Consider the following 24,893-nt stretch of genomic DNA (forward strand, 5'->3'; position numbering starts at 1 on the left):
AAAGGGTTTAAGACATACCAGTTGAAGACTAATTAAAAAAATATATTTATATCGATTTGCATTTACTTGAAGAGCCCCAAGCTCCACCAGTTGTTAAGCCAGTGGTTGATATAGGAAAGACGTCTTTCAATGTTTCGTGGAGTCTGATAGGACCAAGGCCGGGCCAAGTCACGTACACGGTGATCCTTACTGCCGACATGGGAGCAGACTCCAAAAAATATAATGTTACTGGTAAACAAGCAAGATTATCCACTACATAATAGGATATTATTGAGTCAAATATCTTTTGTAAGACAGACCCTTTTAAGTATTTCTGTTTATGATTGATTTTTTTCATAACCCCCCTTAATACTAGTACTGTGCATTACAATACCTTAAATTAAATGAAGAGGAGCATGCCAAGGAACAAATTCCTAAGTAAGTATAGTTTTTTTACATACATGTATTACAAAAGTAACTTAATAATGTAATATTGCCTGTTTTGTTTAACTTGAGCTGAATGATGTGTCTTATCCGAGATATACATTTTTATTCAATAATCTCTACATTAAACAGGTTACTTAAACAACAGTTGGATTGCTGATGGACTAGAAGAGTATTGGAACTATACTGTGAGTGTCAAAGCAATAACTAATGTAGGTTGTGCTAAAACATCAGATATTACACAAAAATATAGGACTCTGCATTCAGGTAAGTAAAATATTTATATCCTGTTTAATATTTTTAAACCCTTTTTGTACACATGTTTCAATGAAATTGTTGTAGATCGACCTCCACCTTATCTGGTTAAGCTAGAAAGGTTGATTGAAGTTTGAAAAATAATATCATTTTGATAGCTTGTAAACTTGCTCCATTTTCTCCAATAAACAGTTCATACCCATATATTTATCATTTGGTATCCAATCTTCATTCAGAAACCACGAAATCTCCAGCATTTAGTCTGCAATTTTCACTCGATTTAGCAAGAACAATCACAGATACAAATCTAGGAATGAGCCTTTGCAAAATATAATATTTAGCTTGTCTGTTCTTCAACGCTTTTTCATTAATGTTCTACATAAGCCTTGATATTGTTACCAGCTGCATTGACGCATTCAAATCTGTATTTTTTGTTATATTGTTTAAATGTTCAAGATATTCAAATGAACACATGCAAGGCCAATATCTCTGGTTTCAATGATTGTCAAGTGTTGCCATTCATTTGACTGAAAAAAGTGCTGATATTTTCTTCAGGGAGCTCATTTAAGGTAGAGCCGGTAGGGTCCATGCAACATTATCAGCTAGTATTGTTAAAATTATTTAATCACAAATATTACTTCAGCGCCTGGAGCAGTAACTGACTTTGAAGCAGTTAAGGCTGAGCAGCGGTCCGACAATTTTCACAAAATGACAATCCGCTGGAAAGCTCCTTCGTTGTTGGAGCGCAATAGTGATATAAAGGAATATGTGCTGAAACACAATGTTGGAAACATAGCAACTAATTCGGGGGTAAGTTTGGATGACTTTGGTCGATAATGTAGTATGTAATGTTAACTTTAAACACTTGCTCTGCAATACAGTAAAAGTCATTTTTAATTTGAATCATAATTTTTTCAAAGAATAACATCTATTAAAACAACACAGTTTCAATGTCCTGTAATTATATTTTCACAGTAAGTGACTCCCCGAAAATCTAATCAAAAACATTAAATCAATCAAAAACCCATCAATTATCAAACACTTCCGTGTTTTTTACTCTAATCTTGATCTCTATCGCAAAGCGGCTACTTATGTGTTGTCGTAAAGTGGTCGGTGATTATCCTAAAACCAGGACAGGGGTTGTAAACTTTTTTGTATTGCGTGTCAATCGAGGTGTGAACACAAACATGTTTAGTACCTATCAACAAATTGCCTGCGGTCGCGTAAATGGATCAATTAAACATGTGATTAATTAAAAGGGGCTGGATTAAGCGGTCATATTACTGAATAATGGGCTGCCCGTTCTTTCGGGGTTTACAACCATTGAATTATAGAGGAAAAAGATCGGGTCTGAAAATAAATCGGTCTTATTAGCCGGTTGGTCGTGAAAACGGGGTGGTCGCATATAGGATTTTTACTTTACATGATTGCATTTTTGATGATTTAAGAATGTTAAAATAATAATAAAAATAAGCTTAATGAGTGATTTTCTAACTCTTGTAAATTAAATGATACATACAGAGTATAATTTAGTCCTGATGTTAAATGATAATGATAATAGAATATGAGATTTTCTTGTTTAAGGTTGGCGGAGAGTTAAAGACAATGTCCTTCACGTCGGAAACTGGCGACGGATTTTACAGTCAAGAGTTTGATGTGATACCTGAATCAACATACCATTTTGAGGTAAGATTGAGTGGCATAATAAAATGGCAGTCTGCACATTACCACAATAATGGATAGTAGTGCTTAATATATGTGACATACAGCCATTTGTCTCAGAGTTGTGTGCTCATACATGTTGATTGTTTTACACTTTTGGCCACATCAGCGTTTGTGGAGTGAACTTATCCCAAAGTTTAAGAGATATCATTCTGATTCTTTAAGGAACACACTACCACCACCATGGGTTGTAGTAGTAGAGCTGCAACGATTTACGATTTGATTCAAGTCCAATAACAGACATGTTGATTCGATTTGTTTTCGATTCAATTCATGTTTTACTTATTGTTCCTATTTAATATAAAGTTGTATATTTAAAGGTTGTTAAATCCTTGCATTTATGAAAAACTAGGACAGTGTTTTATCGAACAAATTATAATTAACAAAACTTTCTGTTTACAAAGTTAAATAACAAAACAAAACATACTTATAACAAAAACTGTTGATAATATTTAAATGAATAACAAAACATGTTATAAATATGTGGTGTTTTTCTGTACATGTGCAATTATATGATTTGACAGACTCAAATTTTGAACACATAGATGGAGTTTCCTTTTTAAATGATGCATCATGAGATAAGTTGAGCTGCCGTACTTTGGATAACTTACGTCATCGAAATAAATTTTACATGTTGCTTTTTGTCGCAGAGACGAAATGTGCCCACACTCTTGATTTAAGTTTTTTTAGGAGCATCTTTTAATAAGGGAGATGCCATGGTACTGGTAACTAGTAAGAATGAAAATATATTATTGATTGGATTCCAGATTAATTATTAAACAATCAAATGCCGCTTAACAAACATCGACATGTTTAGAATGCGGATACAATGGCTCATTTTGTGGCATGCATATTTAATATGCGAATCGAACCGAATTTTAGGGTTTCTGTAACGAATTGAATCGGCGAATTTAAAACCAGTTTTTATGCATCAGTGCACAAAACAGTGGCTTTAAAACAGTAATATTGACCTTGTGGCCATTAAGAATTTCTTTCCTCTATATAATTTATTCATTTTATAGTGATTCTTATTTCAATATTCGCCCGAGTCATTCAATAACATCCTGTGTTTAGGCAGAAAGCAGGTTTAGTTATCACCTGAGTTATGAGATAGCTCTAGTTTAAATCAAAGCGCTTAAAGCGTTGAATGGCTTTCGGTCTGCAACGTTTTGTGAGTATAGTCATGAAATTGTTAACTATAATTATTAACATAAAATTCTAAAGATAGTATATGCTCGCTCATAATTTCCTTCGCAAGTTTTATGTTGATTCTCAATTAGATCATGTAGTATAAGTCATTTGAAATGTGGAATACGCCAAATGGTTACTTATAAGGTATGGAGTAATTCTTAATATCATATTAAACCTTATCTGGAGCTTTGGTTTTATAAACAATGCTCTGCCACTAATAAAGCATTTAGGAATATTTAGTAAAATATACTCTACACTTCAAACTTGACTTAGGCGTATTTAATTTACGTCCAGGTTATGCCAGCGTAACCAAATGCATCCCAACAAAATGCATTGAACATATTAATAAGGTTTATGTTTAAGGCTTCCGTCTACAACGACAAATACCTCTGGATCGAATCACCCGGATACTATTTATTCCCTGTATGTTTGATGTACATGCATCTTAATAATGCCCTCAACCTATGTAACAAAATGAACAAATGACTACTCATTTATATTAATGTTTCTTAAATATGCATTTGCATTATGCTACATGATCAACACTTTGTTCTGAAATTACTAAGACAAACTGATAACTATTCACACACTTTTAGTGTCATTCGGCATAACATGACTATGACACAAATTGTAGCAGGCCGACGGCCTGTAAACGCTTGACCTGATTTGATTTGAATGGTAAAAGTGTATAATATGCATTTAGTACTGGTTAGCAATTTAAAACATAGAAAATATTCTTATGAATGAACTTCCATCTCCAAAAATAAACTGATTGTAGGATAAAATAAAGATTAAAATTTCTTTCAAAACATTATGGTTTGATATCTTACGCCTAATTAGCATTTAATTGCATCATATAGATATGATCCATTTTTTCCGGGTTTTAACGAGTTTGCAGAGTTTATTTCCGGGGTATAAAGCAGTCCGAATGCGATTACCCAGATTCTATTCTTAAGTACAATGTACCTGTAAATATGTTCGGTCCTCGGCCGCAGCAAGATCTAAACATAGGTATATAATACATGTATTTATTCGATTCAGTAAGCGTTCATTTTGAAACTTTTTGCAGATAATGCTTTTTATTTTGCGTTCTGTAACTTGCTGATATTGATATAATTGCTTTTGTACAATTTTAATTGCGTTATATTACGCAAAACGCATCTTATTCGAACAAAATTAACCGCATACATTAAGTGAAAATTCCTTACAGCGCTACTTTAAGCTACTTTAAGCTAGCTAATTAATATGCAGAACGCAGTCCGTAGCTATTGAAGCAGATTGCTTACTAGGAATTTTCGATGTAATTGTAAACTAGGTCGTTGACCAACGCAGTTCTAACTGCGCTGGGGTTGATACGCCCGTGCGTGCATTAATTCGCCAAAAGTTTAAAATGATATGTCGTTCTGCCGATGCAATTTCCGAGATACGGTTATAAAAGTCTGCAGGCCTTAAGCGTCCTACAGCCTTATAAAAAAAATCAACATATTTATTACATATACAGGTGTATGCTGTAAACACTAAGAGTACAGATAATATTGGGGTGAAGATGACGATCAACGAAATGGCCCCAGCTGGATGTGAGTGGCTGAATTGTGATTACATAGTTTCTGTTTTCATGTTTTGCTTCCACAATTTCAATTTTATTCTCTTATCATTTACATACATTTTGGTCATTTATAAAAAATACAAAAGAACTTTGAATGTTACTCGATCTGAAAAGTATAATTTTTTTTATGAATATTGAATATCATGTTTTATTCATAACTTTTCTTAATATCTGGGGCTGTATTCATAAAGCATCTTAGTGAATATTTTCAACTCAGCAAAACAAATCTTTTTTGTAAGATGTAAAAAAGCAAGAAAATGATGCACATAATACAGGCATGCAAATACATTTGAAAAATACAGGGTATCGAAGATATTCGTTGTTAAAAAATGTATGAATACAGTCACAGAATAAAATTTATGTAACATAGTATTTTAGCATTTTTTGTCTTTCTTTTTTTAAATTAGGTCATCTGTTTTTGCAAAAATATAAAGTCAGAGTATTTTGATTGTCTAATATTTTCATATTGTCGGTGTCTTCATCGCATAGCAAAAATGTTTACATTTCAAAATACTCATTAAAAATATTCTTTTGTATATACGGAGCCAATGAGTGGACACCATTCAAGCATAAACCTTATCATCAAGAATTTGAACAGTGTAAGGTCCCATGAGGAGTGCCCAATGACCATATGATCGATCGGGCAGATAAAAATAGTGGCCTCACGCTAAAAAAAATGCAGTGAAAATGAACTTTTGAGTTTTAAATGTAGTCAGTTTGTAATACATAATGTCATAAAAATTGTGATGATCATGAGAAATGGAATATTGATTAAACCCATGTATAATAATAGACAAGAATAGAGGTCATAACAGATCTTTGCGTAAATAAAATTATATAAGGGACTCGAATAAATATATTCAGCAACTGACTTTTAACAAACGACAAAAAATGGAATGTTGCTACATTAAAATTGATTAAGAAATGGACATTATATTTCAAAAGTTTACTTTAAGTTAGTGGTTTATGTGAGTGTTTTGGTGGAAAAAAGTGAAACAAATGTTTTAGTCAATTACACTTAGTAATTTTGTTGGGTATAATTTTAGGGTAGCAGTTTTCTAACCTTTGCTTGAGGTTATTTCTACATTCTTTTTTCAGTCCCTGTAAATATTGAAGAAGCTGACGCAACCTTACAGGTTGTGAAAGAAGGCTCGAAAGACAAAACCTTCATAAGTCTGAATCTCGTGAGGGATTATTTCACTGAGGAAACCAATGGAAGAGTACAGAGGACCGCTTTACTTGGGTGTAAAAGCAGTGCATGTCCAGAAAACTTTCTTGGTATCAATCATGTTTTGTTACTCCTGCTGTTGTTGTTTTTAAACAATTTAGTATCCCATTTGACATAACTAAGTTAGACAGGATCTTTAGCAAGAACCATAACCCTGGCTTAAATAAGTAATGCCCCTTATTCGACTATTGAAAAACAGGCCCCAATTTCTCGAAACTTCTTAAGCTTAACTGGCTTAAGTAGCTTATTTCAATTAGCCAAAATATATGCTTAACATGAATTTTGATAGATGAAAATGTTTTATTGTGATTATAATAAAGATATAAAGAAAGTTCCTAAAGAAAAAAAAGAAGTAAGGAAGTAAATATTACACGAACTATTGAAAAAAATGGTGAGCTTAACTTAACCCTGTTATTAGGAACTTAAAAAGTTTCCAGAAATTAGGGCCTAGATGAATTTTTGTGAACTCTGATAGGATTATCTTGTCAGTCAAAGGGCCACAAAAAGGGTTGATGCCAAAAGAAAATTAATTCAGTTTGAATGCAGTATTATGTTTATTACTTATTTGACTTGAATGATCAAACCAAGATAAGGCGTATGATTTAGGTACAGATAGAAAAATATAAAAGCCTTTTGTTCCTTAATGAAAAACACCCAAAAACATCTTATATTATATGTACACAAATCACATGCTTTTCTGTCTTTGGTCATCAAAAACAAATGAGTAAAACTTAATAATGCATTAATTAAAAAAATGTTTGTAACAACCTATATTGTGCCACTTTTAACTTGAATGAGGAAGATTTACTTATCGCATGAAACATAAATGCACTTGGACTTGGAGTCAATATATCATTTTGTTAAACAATGCTGATCATTATCAAAAGTTGTAAAATTCTGTATGAGCATTGTATATACTGATATGCGGACAATTTCAGACTATGCAGACACTCAAGAGAAGGTTGATGTTCTGGCCAACTGGCAAAAGGCTGCACTAAATGGCCTGTATAGGATCACTTCAGCTGACTGGTTAACAAAGAACAGTAAGGGAATTTTGTATATAATAGAAATTGTAGACTTTCAATGATATACATGTAGTTACAGTTATCTGTACTGGATAGCTGGCATAATGCTGCTTAAAACTGCCTGTACAGGATCACCACATATAACTGGTTAACAAAGAACAGTAAGTGAATTTTGTATATAGTTATTATTGTATTGTATAGTGTTAATTATCTGATATAGGAGTTGAAATCCCAAGTTGCCATTAAATGTTAACGTTCATCAATGGCCATAATTTGTATATAGGTTAATATGGAGTTATGTAACCTTATTTTATAATGGCTTTCAACAATTTGTGCAGCATAAAGTCAACTCAATGAAGTACTAAGTGAAAAGCCAAATTTGACGAAAAACTTGAACCAGACACAGTGTACCTTTAAACTTTGTTTTAACATAAGATCCTGAGTCATACTGGGGTGAATAATTTGGATTTAGAATAATATGCAGCTAAGTAAACTAATTGCGTGATGGCCGTGAACAACTAATATTTATTCAATGGACTTTAAGTAGTTGTTCAGGGCCTTTAAACAATTAGGTTACATAACTCTATATCAACACAAATACAAATTTCAGCCTCTGATTGATTTTGATTTTTATGTCTCCCCCATTCATGGAGAGACATAATGTTTTTGCCCTGTCCGTCAGTCAGTCTGTCCGTACGTCACACTTCGTTTCCGCACAATAACAACAGACCGCTTAGACCCACTAACTTCATACGTAGTACGCTGGATGGTAATGACTAGTAAATGACCACTATTGATTTTGTGATCAGTAGGTCAAAGGTCAAGGTCGCGGTTACCTCCAGGTAAAAAAAAACAATATGTTGGCGGTGACATTAAGCTTAACAATAGTTTCTGCTTTAAAACTTAAGAAAGCGTGTACCCAAGAACTTTTAATTTGATATGCCAGTTTGTCATGGCTAGAAGATGAATCCTTTTGATTTTAAGATCAATAGGTCAAAGGTCAAGGTCACCGTGACCTTGAGATGAAAAAAGATTCCGCTCGATAACTAAAGAACGATTGAATCTAGGAACTTCATACTTGGTATGCTGGGTGGTCATGACTAGTTGATGAACCCTATTGATTTTGAGATCAGGTCAAAGGTCAAGGTCGCCATGATCTTGAGGTGAAGAAACGGTTACCGCTCAGTGACTAAAGAACGCTTGCACCCAGGAACTTCATTCTTGGTATGCAAGATGCTTATGACTAGAAGATGACCCCTATTGATTTTGAGATCAGTAGGTAAAAGGTCAAGGTCGCAGTAGATGTTCACTATTTAATATGGGTAAACAAACCAAACTTCAACGTTGGTTTGTCTCCAGTCCAATATTACAAATTTCATGCCAATCATTTTTTTTCTTAGCTACGACCACACTATAGGGAAGACTAGCGCTTTTTCAAAAAAGCAATCTCTAGTTTTTTTAACATCTTTTATGCATTCATTTCTAAGGTAAATCAGCGTATAGTTGAGCAAACAGACCTAAGACAGCTTTTGTTACCAATGTTATTTAGCGGAAAGGTGATGTATGATACTCAAATAAGGTCATTTAGTTATTACGCATAAAACAACTTCAGTATAACTCAATACTTGTGAGCAATTATTCAACAGTTCAAAATATTGAGAGAGGTATTACAGAGGCAGATAACTCTTTATCTTATTCTGATCTTAATATTAATTATGATAAATGATGATATTCTAGCTTATAAAATTGCACTCTAGTCCGTTTCCTGGGAAACTAGGAACCGGGAGGCCGTTGAAGTAGTTTTCATGCTGTTTGGGCCAGTTGTTGTGTTTTCGTTTAGAGTCTCTGATTTTGTAAAATCTATGAATTCACAGTCAGAAGGATATCTTTTCAATTTGATGTCTCCTAACTTCTCAAATATACTTTGTGAATCTAGCGGGGATCGAACCTACCATCACTCATTCTACAGGCGTAAACTGACTAATGCATTGTTCGGTCAGGAGCGTAACTTATGTCGGTAAAACTTGTGGTCCAATCCCTTAGCATGTCTTATTTTATTATGTTTGTTTCAAATATTGTGTTAATTTCGCTTTGATATTCTAATTGCAATACTTTTTTTCATTTAATGATATACTATTCATTTAAACTGCATCGCGATAAAGGTTAGCTTAATAGTGAGACCGGTTAACAATAAGTGCCACTATAAATGAAATGCCTGATACAGCAGAATTTGGTTTCTCCCACCTCAGATAAGTAGATCCAATAATTAAACCATGGAAACTTTGTCTTGTGGCAATATTTAGAACGCTAATTCAGTATTTCTCGCTTCAAATGTCACCATAAAAAAGTTTTTACTCAACTTTCAAGAAATAATGCTTCACTCTCCTCAGAATTTTTTTAAGACCGATTTGACCGTTAACATAATCTGAATCACTGCGCGCATATCCATGACAACCATGAATTATCGCATATCCATACGCATTTATTCTCACTAAGCACAATAGAGTTCCAGCAAAAAACAACATTTTTACTTAATTTTGTTTAATTGAGGTGGGAGAAAAAGCATCTATCATAGCCTATCGTGTAAGATAGTATCATCCCGACGATCCCGCACGCTCTACCCTACGCTCGGGTCGGAAAGAACCTTTCTTACACTCTCGGCCATGAAAGATACTTATATATCTCATATATCAAGTTTGTCTCCATTTTAAAAGCATTGATTTTCTTTCATGCTTTTTGATGAAATATGGGGTTTTAACAGTGAAATTTCAACAGTGCAAAATAAGGAGTGAAACTATCAACTTTCAGAACTACTTTTAAATTCCTTTGTAGTTTCTTCTCCTTGATCAAAATGGAACACTTTACTTTAAAGAAATGTTTTATAAATTTATATAAATATATATTTGGAAATAAACCACTTACCGTTTATTACCGGTTATCCCGTTTTTCAAACGTTTTTCTTGATTTTGAAGCTGAATCCTCGAACATTTGCTTTCATACCAAACAAATTACAGACGAAAACAACTGTTCGAACATAAAATAATTTTATATCATCGTTTATTTCTTTCTTGAACTGTTTGCCGTTGTTATACGTAAAACGAGCTTCCCGGAAAATTCAAACAACAATTTATAGATAATCTGATCTTTTTTCCCCACCCACACCCAAATATTTGTCAACAAACTAGCGTGGCATTCACTCTTTACTTGGAAAACAAACCTGTTTTCAAGCGAAACCGACTGGTATCTGACAGTAAGATGACTGAATATTCATGTACCGTGAAACACATGCAGTCTTAAACTAAGAAAAATGTTTAAAATTCAATGAGTATCCGCATTTGTTATACTAACACATTTGACCTTCCAAATTTTCATTCATTAATTGGCGGCGTAGTAATTTGGTTATATATTCATGCCCCACTTAAAATAAAAGTGTTTTCGTTATGTTTTGGAACATATGTGCACTTCATTGATTACTGCTCATAAAATGTTTGCACTAAAAAACGAGCGAATTATAAACTATAAGAATGAATAGCAGAGAACAATTTCTCAACAAACCGGAAATAGAAAAGCTGACGGCTATAATTTTGCGTGAGGGGCGCCCCACGGGTAACGTCGTAAATAACACCCTTTTCAAAAAAGAGGGTAATTAAGAAATAAATTTAAAAAAAATAAAACTCCGAAAATAAGCATAAAAGAAACAGATTTTTTGATTATTTCAGTGTAAGATCGTATTTTATTTCACTCGTGATCATAGAAAAACTATATTTTAAAAAATATGTTTTTCTATGACACTCGTGAAATAAATTATGATCTTACACTGAATAAACAAATATCCTCTATTTATTCAAAATTTAATATAACCAGAGAGAAGGCGTCGAAGCACTTACACAAACGTCACGTACACAGTGGGCACAGAGAGTTGTGATGGCGTTCCAGAGGGCACATACTGTAACGGTCCACTTGAGCCAGGGACGGAATATATGTAGGTTGAGGCATGTGTTTATGTTGTCTTATAAGTTCATTAAAATTGAAAAGGTTTGCCTATATAAGTTCAACCATTAATACGAAAAATCATTGGCTTGTCGTCCATTCAATGCATACTTAAACATCAGGGTTGGATTTTTCGAAACTACTTAAGTATGCTATAACACGATTAAGCTTAGCTCACTATTTATTTTCTTCTATAATTTGTGTAATATTAACCTCTTTAAAAGCTTTAAGACTTTTAATGACCGTTCATGCACCTTACCAGCAACGCCCATTACTAAGGCATTAATACTAATCAAGATATACCCCTTGTTCGAATGGTAGTCGAATATATAGCATAATATTGTATGCAGTGTTTGCGTGTACTTTCTTGCAGAATTGTTGCTGTTGTTTGTACCAGTACGGGATGTACGGTCAGCAAAAAGTATGGACCTTTCATTACAAAGGAGGCAGGTAAGTGGTATATATGAATGCATGTATCGTTTATAAATACTGACCTCTTAGACAGATTATTCACCTTTGACACTGTTTACTCAGTGGGTACCGGTGATATTGTCCGTTTTGGGAGATCATTGTAAGACGTTCGGATCGAAACCGAATCCTCATATGTTAAATTGGATACCTATACCATTAGGAAACCTTAATATAACATGAAATTTACGTGAAATGTTGGGAGATATATTTTGCACGGAATGTCTGTTGGCGCGAACGTACGTAGCTCGAATCAAGAAGATGTTTAGATATAAATGTTGCCCTTTTAATGTGTTAAATTGTTGGATGTTTCAAATGTGCAATCGTTGATTGACTTAGCAATGAATATATTTAAGAAGTCAGAGTGTTTGAAGAGTATAATAAAGAATATGCATGTTGTTTAAATGCTCATGTCGATTTGTATATTTTCACATGAAAGTATAGTAAAGATACTTGGCCTTTATTCATTTTGATACGTGCACTGTTTCACTAGCCCATTTCCTTATGTGCTTCCGTTATATGTATCGGTCAATTACTGTTACGGTTAAAGTACATACGGGGATTAAACGTCTATTTGAATCAAAGATGATATCTGCATTAAGTTTATGATGAATAAATCCTAAGTGTATTGGTGTTTTGTTTCTGTATGATGTATGATCTTAAAAGCGCTCGTAAGCAAACCCCAAATATGACTCGACTATAATTTTAAAGCTGTTATATATTATTATATTGGAATGTAGATAAAGATGTTTAAATGTTGTCCCTGATCTATTGTAGATCCTCAGCCTGTAGGCATGATAGTGGGTAAAGTTGTTGGGGTAATTGCAATCCTTGCCATTGCCGTTGTGGTGGTCTTTATTCTAAGAAGATACAGGAACAAGACTCCAACCATGTAAGTTACCATCGCTTTTAAGCTCGTATGGGTGTTCTTTTCTTCAAAATAATTATCAGTCTATTGAGCCTAGGTATTTTCAATGATTTAAAGCAAAATTACCACTTGTTCGATTCATTTTTTTGAAAGATGTGTTTGGATTCGCATGTGTGTTCTTTATTAATTCTGTTCTTATTTATTAGTTCGGTGTTGTATTAAATATGAAGAAGGTTTCACACAATAAGAGATCTGTAATTTAAAAAATGTTAGCATCATAATCAGTTTGGTGCACTAACTTTAAATAGGGCCCCGCAAAGATTGTATTTTTAATGATCAGGTTTTAAATATTTGAGCATATTTTTATCAAGTATGTGTCAGTTTTACCAATGTGCTACGTATTATGAATCATTATGCAGTCCAAGAGAAGAAGTAAAACATATTCCATTTTATGGTGAGGTTTTTGTGCGGTTACAATCACATGTTGTCTTAAAACAGTTAATGTATGTTCTGTTTTATTATATATTACCTATTTGTTTATTTCAGAAACAAAGAACACGGTGTCGGAATCGAGATTAATACTGACTCGGTGAATAAAGAAAAAACTCTTTGTTTTCAATTATATTGGATTTACAGAATTAAGAGGATTTGCAGATACCTTCTCTTGGCACAAATAATATGAATTGGTCAAATGCCTGAATATTAATACCATCAACCAATTTTAGTGTTCCATTCATAGAATGTGTTTAGCGCAGGGAAATAATCAACACAGGGTTTGCGTTAAGAATTAATGTCAATGTCTAAGCAAAATATTTACGTTTAAAAAAAACGATATATCTTTAAAAAGCCCATTTAGTTTATGAAAATGTATTGAAATACTCAATGCACATTTCTTTATTTTGTTCAGAGCGTTGCTTTACTTAGTACTCGTAACTCTGGTAGCCTTTCGCAATATTAAATCACTATTTATTATTAAAGGTTTCAACAAAAGATGGCATTCGTTTAATCGTCTACGAAAATGTTATATCAGGTAACACCATGTTCAATACCGTTTCAAATAACATGATCTATGCATTCATTTTTCTTTTACATTAACCATTTCTAAACTCCTAATAAAGTTCAATTCCTTCTATTCCTATCGAATGAATTATTTAAAAATTCACATTAAAAAAGTATAATAGTTAATTGGGTTAGGGTTTGACTTAAAGGCAGGTGGCCATCGTGTATGTTTGTCATCATGTCATCATGCTTTAAAATGCTTATGGCGTACGCGTTCGATAACCAACCTGATGACCCAACTAATCCTCAATATATATAGATCTTCACCTAGCAATTATTTCTCCGCTCTTTGATGTTTACTATTTTAAATGAAATATTCACCAAATTTAAAAACACGTCTTTTTAGAAATACTTCCTTAATTTACATTTACATTTACATGTCGACATTTGATCAAATCGATCTTTTTCACTCCCTAACCCAACCCAAACACTTTTTTTTAATCCTTACCATTCCAAGTTACAATGCTTATAAGTTAATTGGATTGCGCGTGATCGATTAATAACCGGATTACTAAACTAACTAAACATGTATATTCACATATATAGCTCTTAAATGTATCGAATGTTTTACCAAGCTTCTTTTACGTTAACGGGGATACAATGTGTGACTTAACTTAAATACATTCTATTTTTTTACTCAATTTCATTTCAATGTTCATGGATGTTATATATTTTATATTTATTATTTATGTGTTAAATATGATTCATATGGACTGATAACTTTTTTCGCGGGTGTTGGCTTCATCACATCGGGGACCACATATTCTTTTTTTCAATATTGCACAAGATACAAACAATCATTTCTAATTGAAACAGGAAACCAAGCTGCTGGCCCAAATTACAATACCGTGAACATTTCTGTAAGTGCATTTCGTTACTAAATAAACATATACTGAACGTTTTTCAACTGTATCTGTTTATTTAAAAGTGATGAATTAATACGAATGTTAACGAAACAATTTATTTTCAGGGTTGTTGGCCTGAAAAGGATTATAAGCTTTGCTTTAACCCAACGATCGATAAAGTCAACCAATTTTGGACAATGATTTTTGAGGAGGCAGTTTACACCATTGTTATGTTTGCTGAAAGTAAAGCTCATAAGGTATGACCAACAATGTCAGTTGGCGTTTGGTAAATACGATTCAAAGTGTCCATTGTCTGCCTTAATGGAGTTCTTGCAATATAGTACCCTTAAGCTGGTACTTGAGATTGTGATGACATTGGTGTACGTATTTATTCTGGCAAGAACTATTTCAATAATACCTAAAATTCTGTTGAATACACTGATTCCTAGTGACCAATAGCGGTTTCATGTCAAACGCATGATGACCATAACCCACTCAAAGAGTTAAGAAAACGTTGAAATTAATTGTTCATTGTTTCAGAAAGAATCGAGGTATTGGCCATCTGATTTCAATGAACCAACGAACTACGGGCATGTAGATCTGGAAGTAACATACCTGAATACACACAATGCTTATACTCATATGAAAATTAACATCTGCAACGTAAGTAAAGTAGCATGGGTGTTTTATCTTCCGTTCATTAAGTTCTCTTTTACACGTTAAACACATTCAAGTGACTCTGGCTGGACAAACTGGGTTCGATAAGATATAGTGTATATGGTAAATGAAATCAAACCTATAATCAATTTATAAAATTGCTTAATTGTAACTCCACAATATATTCCCTGCTTTCCTAAAAGCGTCAGAGTTGTCTGTCATTTGTAAATCATAAACGCATTGATATGGCGTTTTCAAAAAGGTATTTCTGTATAATATCTCCACCCCAAACGATATTCAACACGATGATCCCTTAGCAGATGCATTGTGCCATTCCCGGAATGACAACACCTCTTTGATTGTACACCTTGGTCAAGTGTAATTTAATATATGCTTTTCATCAGTATAACAATTGATACTTATGTCTTCATGTTGATGTTTTAGAGAAGTTAACATACTATTTACTTTCAGAGATTAACGACAAGAACTGTTAACCACTTTCAATGCGCGCCAGTCTCCACGTTTAGTCCAGATGGATTCGTTTACTTTGTAAAGTGTGTGAGATCAAACGTTAAGACTGGGCGTATCCTTTTGCAATCCAGGTGAAATATTTAACAAAATGTAATTCCTAGTTGTTCATTATGTAAATTAGCTTTCTTTATTAGATATTATAGCTAAGAAGTAAAACAACAATATCATATTATAGCAAAGGCCTGGCATCTACCGTTCCGTTCGTGGTATTGGATACATGTTTACAGCAACTTTCTGATGGGGCATTGGCAGAGAAAGTAGACGTCTATAAAATGTTGGTAAATATGGCGAAGACACGCAAAGACCTTATGCCTCCACGGGTTAGTTTATTGAAAAAATGCAATAAAACTGTATTCTGTTTTATTTAAATTTGAATTACCCTACCCCCATTTCAGAATTGTCGATTAAAACGACATCAACCAAAAGACAATAACAATCCTTTATTTCATTTATTTTTCAACATTTTGCTAATATTTTGGTATCAGAGTAACAAGAAATATATTTGCTTTCAGAAATATTACATTATTGATCACATCACCAACAAATTTAATCATACTGTACTGAAATAGCAATATGACATTTCAATTTAACAAACTGTTTTGACCGCGTAAAATTAGAACATCGATGTTTAAAAGCAAAAATAACAAGTTCTACGAATACTCATGGCCTGTTTTTTTATTAATATTTTTATTTAATCTTTCGGGAAAATCATGCCAAAAAATCAAAATATCTTGCCGTCTCATTTAAAAAAAAAGTTTGTTATTCCCAACTACTTATTACAGCCGTGCCTGCAACAAAAAGTTATTATAAAATCTTCACAGAACCTAATGTTTATGTGTAAAAATGTATTTAATTACTTTTCAGTGAAAATACAATATTAACTTTTGTAAATAATGTTAGTAAATAAAAAAAAAATATTTTTTGCTTCTAGCTGGATTCGAAGCACTTCCTTGAAACCCTCAAAAGATTTGTAGTCCTGTGCTTAACAACATAGGCTAAAGCATTAAAATTGAGGAGTTTCATGTGAAGGTTTACATTAGGGGTGTACTACCTTAATACTGTGATATTATTCCCATGGAAGTGTTTCAATGGTTGGGTTAGCTCTTTAGTTTTACATTTCTTGTAGGGTTATAATAGTAAATCTTAAATGACAATACGGTATGAATGTTTATGATGGACGTGCAATGGATGTTCGTTTCAGGAATTGTTTATCTTTACCCATGACTGTGTGCAACGTCTCGGAACTGGGGACTACGAACCGCTCCAAAACACGGGTAAATTGGTATTAATTTGTTTGTCCGTTTATGCCTTGTGTTAAAATGGTTTACGATAACTGTTCATAAAAGTTTGGTAAAAGATATTTCAAACTTACTTAAACCTTAGCATCCATTAGTGTCTAACTTTCATTTCAGCACAAATTGAAAGTGTTTATCAAACGCTGCAAGTCGATGACTGAGGTCCGAAGCTAAGTCTGCTGCTGAACTCATTCTTAACCAGACTCATTGTATCCAAGTGTTTATATTACATTATATATCTGCTGTTATCGTACTTATGATATGAAAAAAGTTATTCGGATACGTAAATATACAACAGAAATACAAACTAACGTTTTATAGATGAAAACGTTTCTTGGTGAAACGATTTGGCATAATGTGATCAAAAAATATAAGCCACGTTAAGTAATTTTCATACTGATAAATGTACAAATTTCCATTTCTGTTTTTTTTACAACAATTTGTATAAATATATGTTATGGGCATTTCCCGAAGATATGGATAATACCACTCATTCTATATTAATATTATATTACATGTGTGTTCTACATATTTTACATTTATTTTTATCAATAAACTACATGATAATTGAAACACTGTTTAGGTATCGTCTAAGACTGTATCAGAAATGTGAAATCGAAATCAATATTTGTGAACAAAAAGACAGAGCCATTGAGAAATACTTCAGGGTCATTATATCTTATATGTGCATTGTTACTGTTGAAGATATTTTCGTGGTGCAAAGTTGCTCCTGACTCATGAACCTTTACGAGAAATAACCAGTTTGATCAGTACGGGTTCGAACAAATCCAACAACCCTCGGCTTAATAACTATCAAAATATGAAGACTTCCGTTTTAAAGGCAAACACGGTGACTATGTATATATAAACATACAGACCAGAAACTTATTTTGCTTTTCGCTGTAACAAACAATAGTTATGCATTTTAAGCATTTGCCCACGATTTTTGAACACAAATGTTCAACATATTGCTCAGAAACCGAGTAAAGTGTACAGTTTTTCCCCATGACCTACGCTATTTTTTGTAAAAATAGATAAAAAAACCAACTTACATTGATAATCCTATCTGAATCGAGATGTATTTTGCTTCCTGTAATAACTTATTGTGATATCACACGTGGTATGTCTACACTGTAATCTGGTTTATTTGTTAAACTAAGCATCGGAATGGGTTAAAAAAAACCTGCAGCAATTATGTTATATTATAATACCTTCTACTCATTGATATGAAATAAGGCACATACTTCTTGACAGTACACCCGCATTTGTATACATATGTACAACAACCTTCATTTGTTCATTTGATTCTCTCTGAAATGATTCATACTGGTCATTTGTTTAACGGAGTACATGTAGGTCAGCAGTTATGACTTTAACCGGTTTTGAAAATTAAATTGTGGAACAACATAAGATTTGATAATCAGGAAGTTTGAAAAGTTAAAAAAATGAGACATAACAAATTGGTTTGAAAATGCATCAGCTTTTAAAAAAACGAGTTACTGGAAATTAAAAAAGCAAACCTTTTATCACTTGTTTTCGGAATTGGACGGCAATCCATTTCTGTAATCACTGGAATGTTTGACCTTTACCGAATATAAACACCCAGTACGGTTCCCGGTAGTACTCGATACTGCATCACGGAATGGGTCATTAACTGTAACGGTAAACGATAAAAGCTTTGCTAGAACAAGGTTTTCGTCGGCCAAGTTATTTGTGAAAATGACGTCATGGTGCACTTACTTGTATTCCTCGGGCAATTATGCCATAATCGCCTTCACGTGTCGTGATAATATCACCGGTGGAAACAATAATCATTTTGGGGGGAACGAATCACTACAGTAAAATGTTACTATATATAGTACCATGTGTATTATGTATTTATTATGTTTCATATACCTTCGAAAAAATGGTACTATATGATGTATGGTGAAAGTGACTGTTTTTCAATCGAATGAAACAAACAACACATCATTTACACCATTGTTTTGCAGTCAATGATTAAAAATATATTTACAAAACCAGCTTACTAGTGATGTTAAGAAAACCCATTTCTCACTTGTATTTCAGTATTTCATGTATTTAGGAACACTAAAACGAAGGTCTAATGCTGACAAGTATAAAAAAGTTATATCATAAACAACAAATGAATAAGTGAAATGCATAGTTCCAAATTAAAATAATGAATGTTTTCAAATGATCTAGAACAATTGTTGCCTTCAATTATCATGAGGCCTAACCTCATGATATAAATAGCATAATGCACAATATTAAGCTAATGGCTACAAGAATAACATAGACAAACGAACAGAATTTCATTTTTACACATTACCAGATGGTTTACCCAATGCATATGTAGTTTTAAACAGTTTCTGATAATACTTGTTTAAATGTTCTGTCTATATTACCTAAATAAATTTCCTCAAGTGACCATTCACGAAGTTTCCTTCATATCCAAAGGACGGCAACAAGATCCGTTGACTTTTCTGAAATTGATGCTGAAATAAACCTTTGAATTCATTTGAAACGACAAAAAATATATATCAATAGCTAAATGTACATAGGAGACATTTCCTTCTATTGATTACTCCAAGAACTCGACCTATGTAATTTTTGGTACGCAGAAACGCAGACGAGCACAGATAGGTTGCTTACGCATATTCCGGATAAAAAAGGAATTGCTGCAAATATACATGTACAATGTCAACCTTGCGAATTCCGAGGGTTGGTGAAGCAATAGTATAACGGTGTAAATACGATTTCCCTTAGACTGAGTAAGATATTGATTGAAGTTGTGTTTTTTACTGGGTTTACAATGTTAACATCACTATAATTGTTGATAATATTTGATGAAAGTAAACATTAGGGCTGTTGTTGTTACAGTTTTTGCGATATGTAAATTATGGATAAAAACTATCCGCCTAGGTTTGGCTCAATTAGGTATTGTGTTGTTCTTGTGTACTGGCGTTCATAATTTCAAGCCACACATCGGGCATACTTTTCCTCACAGGGTTACTGTAACGGTTGCAGCGGTATACGGCATGAGTGAATCCGTTGGCAAAAAGGGTTAATAAGGAAGGCTTGTAGTATGTTCTGGCAAGAACCAGTCATTCAGTAAGATCCGTAGGCAAAGACCGCAGTGCTAGTGTTAAGGTGGTAATAGGTTTGAGCCCCACTGCGGGGGCACTTTTCCTCTCAGCTTACATTACACATATGCTATTATTGTATACATTTCAAGTTTTCAATTTAAGCATGTTTACATACTATACAAAACAGGTTTTCATTTGATTACACATTGTAGCATAAAGTCGCTCTAAGGTGAGGGTGTGGGGATTGTTTTTATAAGCATGTTTTACATAGAGAGAAATTGTCACAAAAATGGCATTGCTGACAAATAAAATTAATTCAAGTTTTTGATAATTAATAGTTAATAAAGAATTTCGAACACAAGAAATCTTAGGTATCTTAACTAGGTATCATTTGTATATTCTGCCACAGTATACAGGCAACATAAAGGTCAGTTTTCAAGGAAACTTACCTGTTGATTGTTCGAAGGTAACACGTGGTCTATCGTGAACCAACTCTCACACGATAGGCTTCTCTTGGTATAAATTCATATAAATTACTTTGCAACTAAGTTGTCGATCTGCTGAATCCAGAATAAGAATATATCTTAGAACGACTAATGTCATATGCATGTAAATATTCTATTCCTAATATATACGTCCAATCGTAGACGCTGTTTTCAACCACGTGATGGTACAATATATTTCCGTATTGGGACGCAAGCACGTACAAAAAATCCCATATTTTTTCCGTATTGTACGAATCACATGTCCATGTTAAACCATGATAAAGACCGAAACCCGTGAAAAGGTTCCGAATGAAAATCCGAATCAAAAGGCGCTCTAGATAAAGCTTTACGATTATTATTATTATTATTATTATTATTATCATTATTATTATTATTATTATTATTATTATTATTATTATTATTATTATTTGTGACATTAAAGCCTGCAAAATTCACATACGTATCGATCCATGAAGAAATGCTTCCTTCTTATTTCGACCAGCTTGAATTTTGAAAATTACACTAGTGTCTGTAAATTGTTCTATTGTCAGTGGAAATAAACATTCTGTACAGGAATTCTTTTTGGATTTTTATATAAAATGTTTTGATTCTTCTGAAAACTTGATGGATATATAGAACTATGGGGATTGTACATTGCTTAACATTGGTAAGTTAGTTCATCCTTCCTTTGACAGTTTATGATGCATCATTAAGTAATAGTATTTTTTCAAGAGATTATAATTATGAAATATTGTAACACCACTAATGAATTTCTTACAGGCTGCAATCTGATTGACTGCTGTCATTTAATTTGAGAGCAAAATAATCTATATACTAAAAAATGCGAGTAGGAAACAGCCGTCTGATTACCTCAGTTGATATTTTTAGCGATATCCTAGAGATCCGGCTGTCTTTGGTTAGAACTCCGTGGTTGTCGTGGTTTCGAGCCCCAAGCCATGCGTACTCTATCTCCAAGGCTTACTTAATTTGGTGTTAAAAGTGTTTCTGGATCTCCCTTAAATAATTAATGGGGGCAATGAGTGTAGTATTTGTGGTGTTAGAGTAGTTTCAAGTTGTGTCACATCGTTTTCAAAACGTCAACAACTCGTAATATCGATTGTGTTCTCTAGGTCCCGGCGCCTAAAAATATCGCACTGTCAGTGTACATTACTTACTGCGCCCAGTTTATCCCAAATAGGGTCAACCATGTATCGAGTCACATAATACACCCGTAATGAATGTATCACGTCGACACCCTGTTACCATTGATCCACACATCACCACTAGCTTGGTAATAATTCATTGATTCATCGGAATCGGAAAATATGGGCCATTTTAGTACAATGTAAGCTAACCGGAAGTGAAATAATATGTGTTCACCGCGTGACCAATCCTTCACCAATAACGTTGCGTCATTTATGTTGGAGGCGTAATTTATGCATGTACAATTTGCATTAAATTCTATAGAATTTGTATAATGGCAAGTAATTTCACAAGGTTTTAAACCTCAGATGAATGTGTGTGAAAACCAGCGTATGACAAAATTATTTAGGAGTGTACTTATTATTTCTGCATTGACTTTCGTAAAAAGTACGCCTTTTTAGCGGTGCGATAACAGGGCAGAATTAAAATAACATAGACGTCCAGTTATAAATTTTGTCGTTCAGCGTCTTCAAGAAAATACACGTTCGGCTGTATCAACGAAATAATAACTTGCTGTTTTAACTTGACATTGAAATCAGAGCCGAAAACGACCGCTGATAGGCTAATATTTTGGGCGTTATGCCAACGACGGGCGCTTGTTATGTGCTTGCATGAACACTTGTTACTTTTTGTTTCTCTCAGCATGTTATCGCTTTACAACGTTCGTTTTTGATTCTGTTTTATCTGGTATTGATCCGACATTTCATATACATGGATATGTCGCGTTTATGATGTGTATTCGTGAAAGGCTCATCTCGCGTGTACACTTGTCGGGCAAAGAATCTCTTTAAGATGATGGTATGAGGTATGCAAAATACTTGGCTAGTACTTATATCGAGCGAAAGGCGTATTGTATTGAGCATTAGCATTTTGTCGTTTCATCTAGGCAGAAGCAAAGCGTTTATTCTGACCAAATTAAGTTCTGATAATATCTGAGAAAATCAATCCAACTATAAAAAAAAACAACGCTCTACATTTAAATCCCTAACAATAAATTCGATTCTGAGAGAGAATGCGCAGGTCAAAAGTACGTCATCTAGTTGCCGGCCCTTTTAATGGCAAATTTTGATGATAGCCCTGTTCTTCACTTTAAAAAAGTCGCGAACGAAAAGATAACACTATATACAGATGAAAAGTAAACATCAACAATTTATGAGAGTAAACAATTATCGTGCGTATTTATACATTACAATGCGGAAGAATTTTATGCGACCGTGAAAGATAAGCATCTTTTGCAAAATTACGGTTTTAACCATAAGTTGTATACACTTCACTTAAGCTTTTCAACAAGGAAACAAATGACATTTTCTTATCATTCTTGAATTTCTAGGAGTGAGTGAGTGAGTGAGTGAGTGAGTGAGTGAGTGAGTGAGTGAGTGAGTGAGTGAGTCAGTGAGTCAGTCAGTCAGTCAGTCAGTCAGTCAGTCAGTCAGTCAGTCAGTCAGTCAGTGTGTGAGTCAGTGAGTGAGTCAGTGAGTGAGTGAGTGAGTGAGAGAGAGGAATGTATGTCTCTTTAATAACGCAGATCAAGGTATAACGGACTAAGCTAAAACACAACATGGCGTACGTAAATATGCCTGTACAATGAATACTCTTTCTTTAATTAAATGAAATAAAAATAATAATGGGAGGACCACATATTTTGCCATTGAAAATATTATTACACAAAACAAGTGGTTTAATGAGTGTTTTTTTTTTAAAATGTTCCTCTATCTCCATATCCCTTTCTGTAGATATAGCTTTATCTTTGATCATTTCTTCTTAATGCAGTCTTCATTTGAAGCATGGTCTCATTTGAATTATTTACAAGGTCGTTGAGAAGTGTGCAAAACGTAGACAAAAGAGGCAATAGGCGGTAAATACAACTTTGTCAAAAATCATTATGAACCTAGACCCGTCTTGTAACTTTTTTAAAATGGCCGCCAGAATTTATAAAAAATCAAATAATTGTTAAATATCTAGATAAAAACAATGTTTTTTAACACATAGAAGAACAAATGATAGTAAGAGAAAACATTAAACAAAAATGTAAAAAGGTGAAAAATTGTGTTTGATATGTAATGTATATGAGTGTATAATTTGTAAATGGAAAAGATGTGTAAAGCTTTTCTTAAAATGAAGCTCATAACTTGGAAACAGGAAACCCGAATAAACCTCGACGTTAAAAAAAAACAGGAACAGCGTGTCAAGGCTACGTTTTATTCAACACGTTTCATGTTCGATTAAAACTTCTTAAATCAGAAAATTTTAATGTATTTAAATAGATTTGTGTAAATTTAGTTATTACATCATTCTTTTACATTGAATTATGAGTTACGTACAGAAAATTACTTGCACGGAAATCTTTCTGAGAATGGAAGCCTGAAAGAAAGCAATGAAAAGTCAATAAGGCTTTACAAAAGCTTCCGACCAGGTTATCATTAATTCGTGTTTTTTATGAGAGAGAGAGAGAGAGAGAGAGAGAGAGAGAGAGAGAGAGGGGGGTGGGTCGGAGAAAGAGATGGAGAGAGAGAGAGAGAGGAGAGAGAGGGGGGGGGGAGAGGGGACAGTTCTCGGTTCAACTTATTGTTGTAATGTTAATGAAAATCGCGCTTATGGGACAACTAGTAATATAATGTATACGGTAGTCCAATGCTTCATACGTCTCTATTTCTTTACAAAGACGAGCAGCCAATTGAATGTACCTAATAGAAGGAGTTCTAGTAATTGAATGTACACGATATTCTCATCTCCCTATATAGACAACCAGCATCCAACTGAATGTACACTTTTTTATGAGATCAAGAAATTGAATAAAAACGATAGTCTCATATGCATCTACTTCTAAAGAAACACCAGGAAGCCATTGAAGATTCACAATAGGAGGAGATCAAGCTATTGAATGTACATATAGTTTCGTTTGTTTCTACCTCCATAGAAGTACCATCAGTCAATTAAAGGTAAAACATATCAGGAG

At 33.5% G+C, this 24,893-nt stretch overlaps 1 protein-coding gene across 2 annotated transcripts in view; it reads left to right on the plus strand.

Annotated features, from left to right (window-relative positions):
• Positions 1-18,084, plus strand: part of LOC128237423 (phosphatidylinositol phosphatase PTPRQ-like) — a 38,366-nt gene extending 20,282 nt beyond the window's left edge. For both annotated transcript variants that reach the window (XM_052952952.1, XM_052952954.1), the window contains exons 9-27: positions 73-231; positions 556-690; positions 1,322-1,488; positions 2,263-2,364; positions 5,093-5,168; positions 6,296-6,475; positions 7,364-7,468; positions 11,315-11,432; positions 11,814-11,890; positions 12,686-12,800; positions 13,323-13,365; positions 13,755-13,806; positions 14,652-14,695; positions 14,806-14,937; positions 15,221-15,343; positions 15,809-15,939; positions 16,044-16,188; positions 17,070-17,142; positions 17,281-18,084. In XM_052952952.1, coding sequence (XP_052808912.1) covers positions 73-231; positions 556-690; positions 1,322-1,488; positions 2,263-2,364; positions 5,093-5,168; positions 6,296-6,475; positions 7,364-7,468; positions 11,315-11,432; positions 11,814-11,890; positions 12,686-12,800; positions 13,323-13,365; positions 13,755-13,806; positions 14,652-14,695; positions 14,806-14,937; positions 15,221-15,343; positions 15,809-15,939; positions 16,044-16,188; positions 17,070-17,142; positions 17,281-17,324 — 2,021 coding nt within the window. In that variant the 3' untranslated portion in view covers positions 17,325-18,084. The remainder of the gene's footprint in view (positions 1-72; positions 232-555; positions 691-1,321; positions 1,489-2,262; positions 2,365-5,092; positions 5,169-6,295; positions 6,476-7,363; positions 7,469-11,314; positions 11,433-11,813; positions 11,891-12,685; positions 12,801-13,322; positions 13,366-13,754; positions 13,807-14,651; positions 14,696-14,805; positions 14,938-15,220; positions 15,344-15,808; positions 15,940-16,043; positions 16,189-17,069; positions 17,143-17,280) is intronic.
• The last annotated feature ends 6,809 nt before the right edge of the window (positions 18,085-24,893 follow it).

The sequence above is a fragment of the Mya arenaria genome, chromosome 6 (assembly GCF_026914265.1).
Source record: "Mya arenaria isolate MELC-2E11 chromosome 6, ASM2691426v1".
Taxonomy (NCBI): Eukaryota; Metazoa; Mollusca; class Bivalvia; order Myida; family Myidae; genus Mya; species Mya arenaria.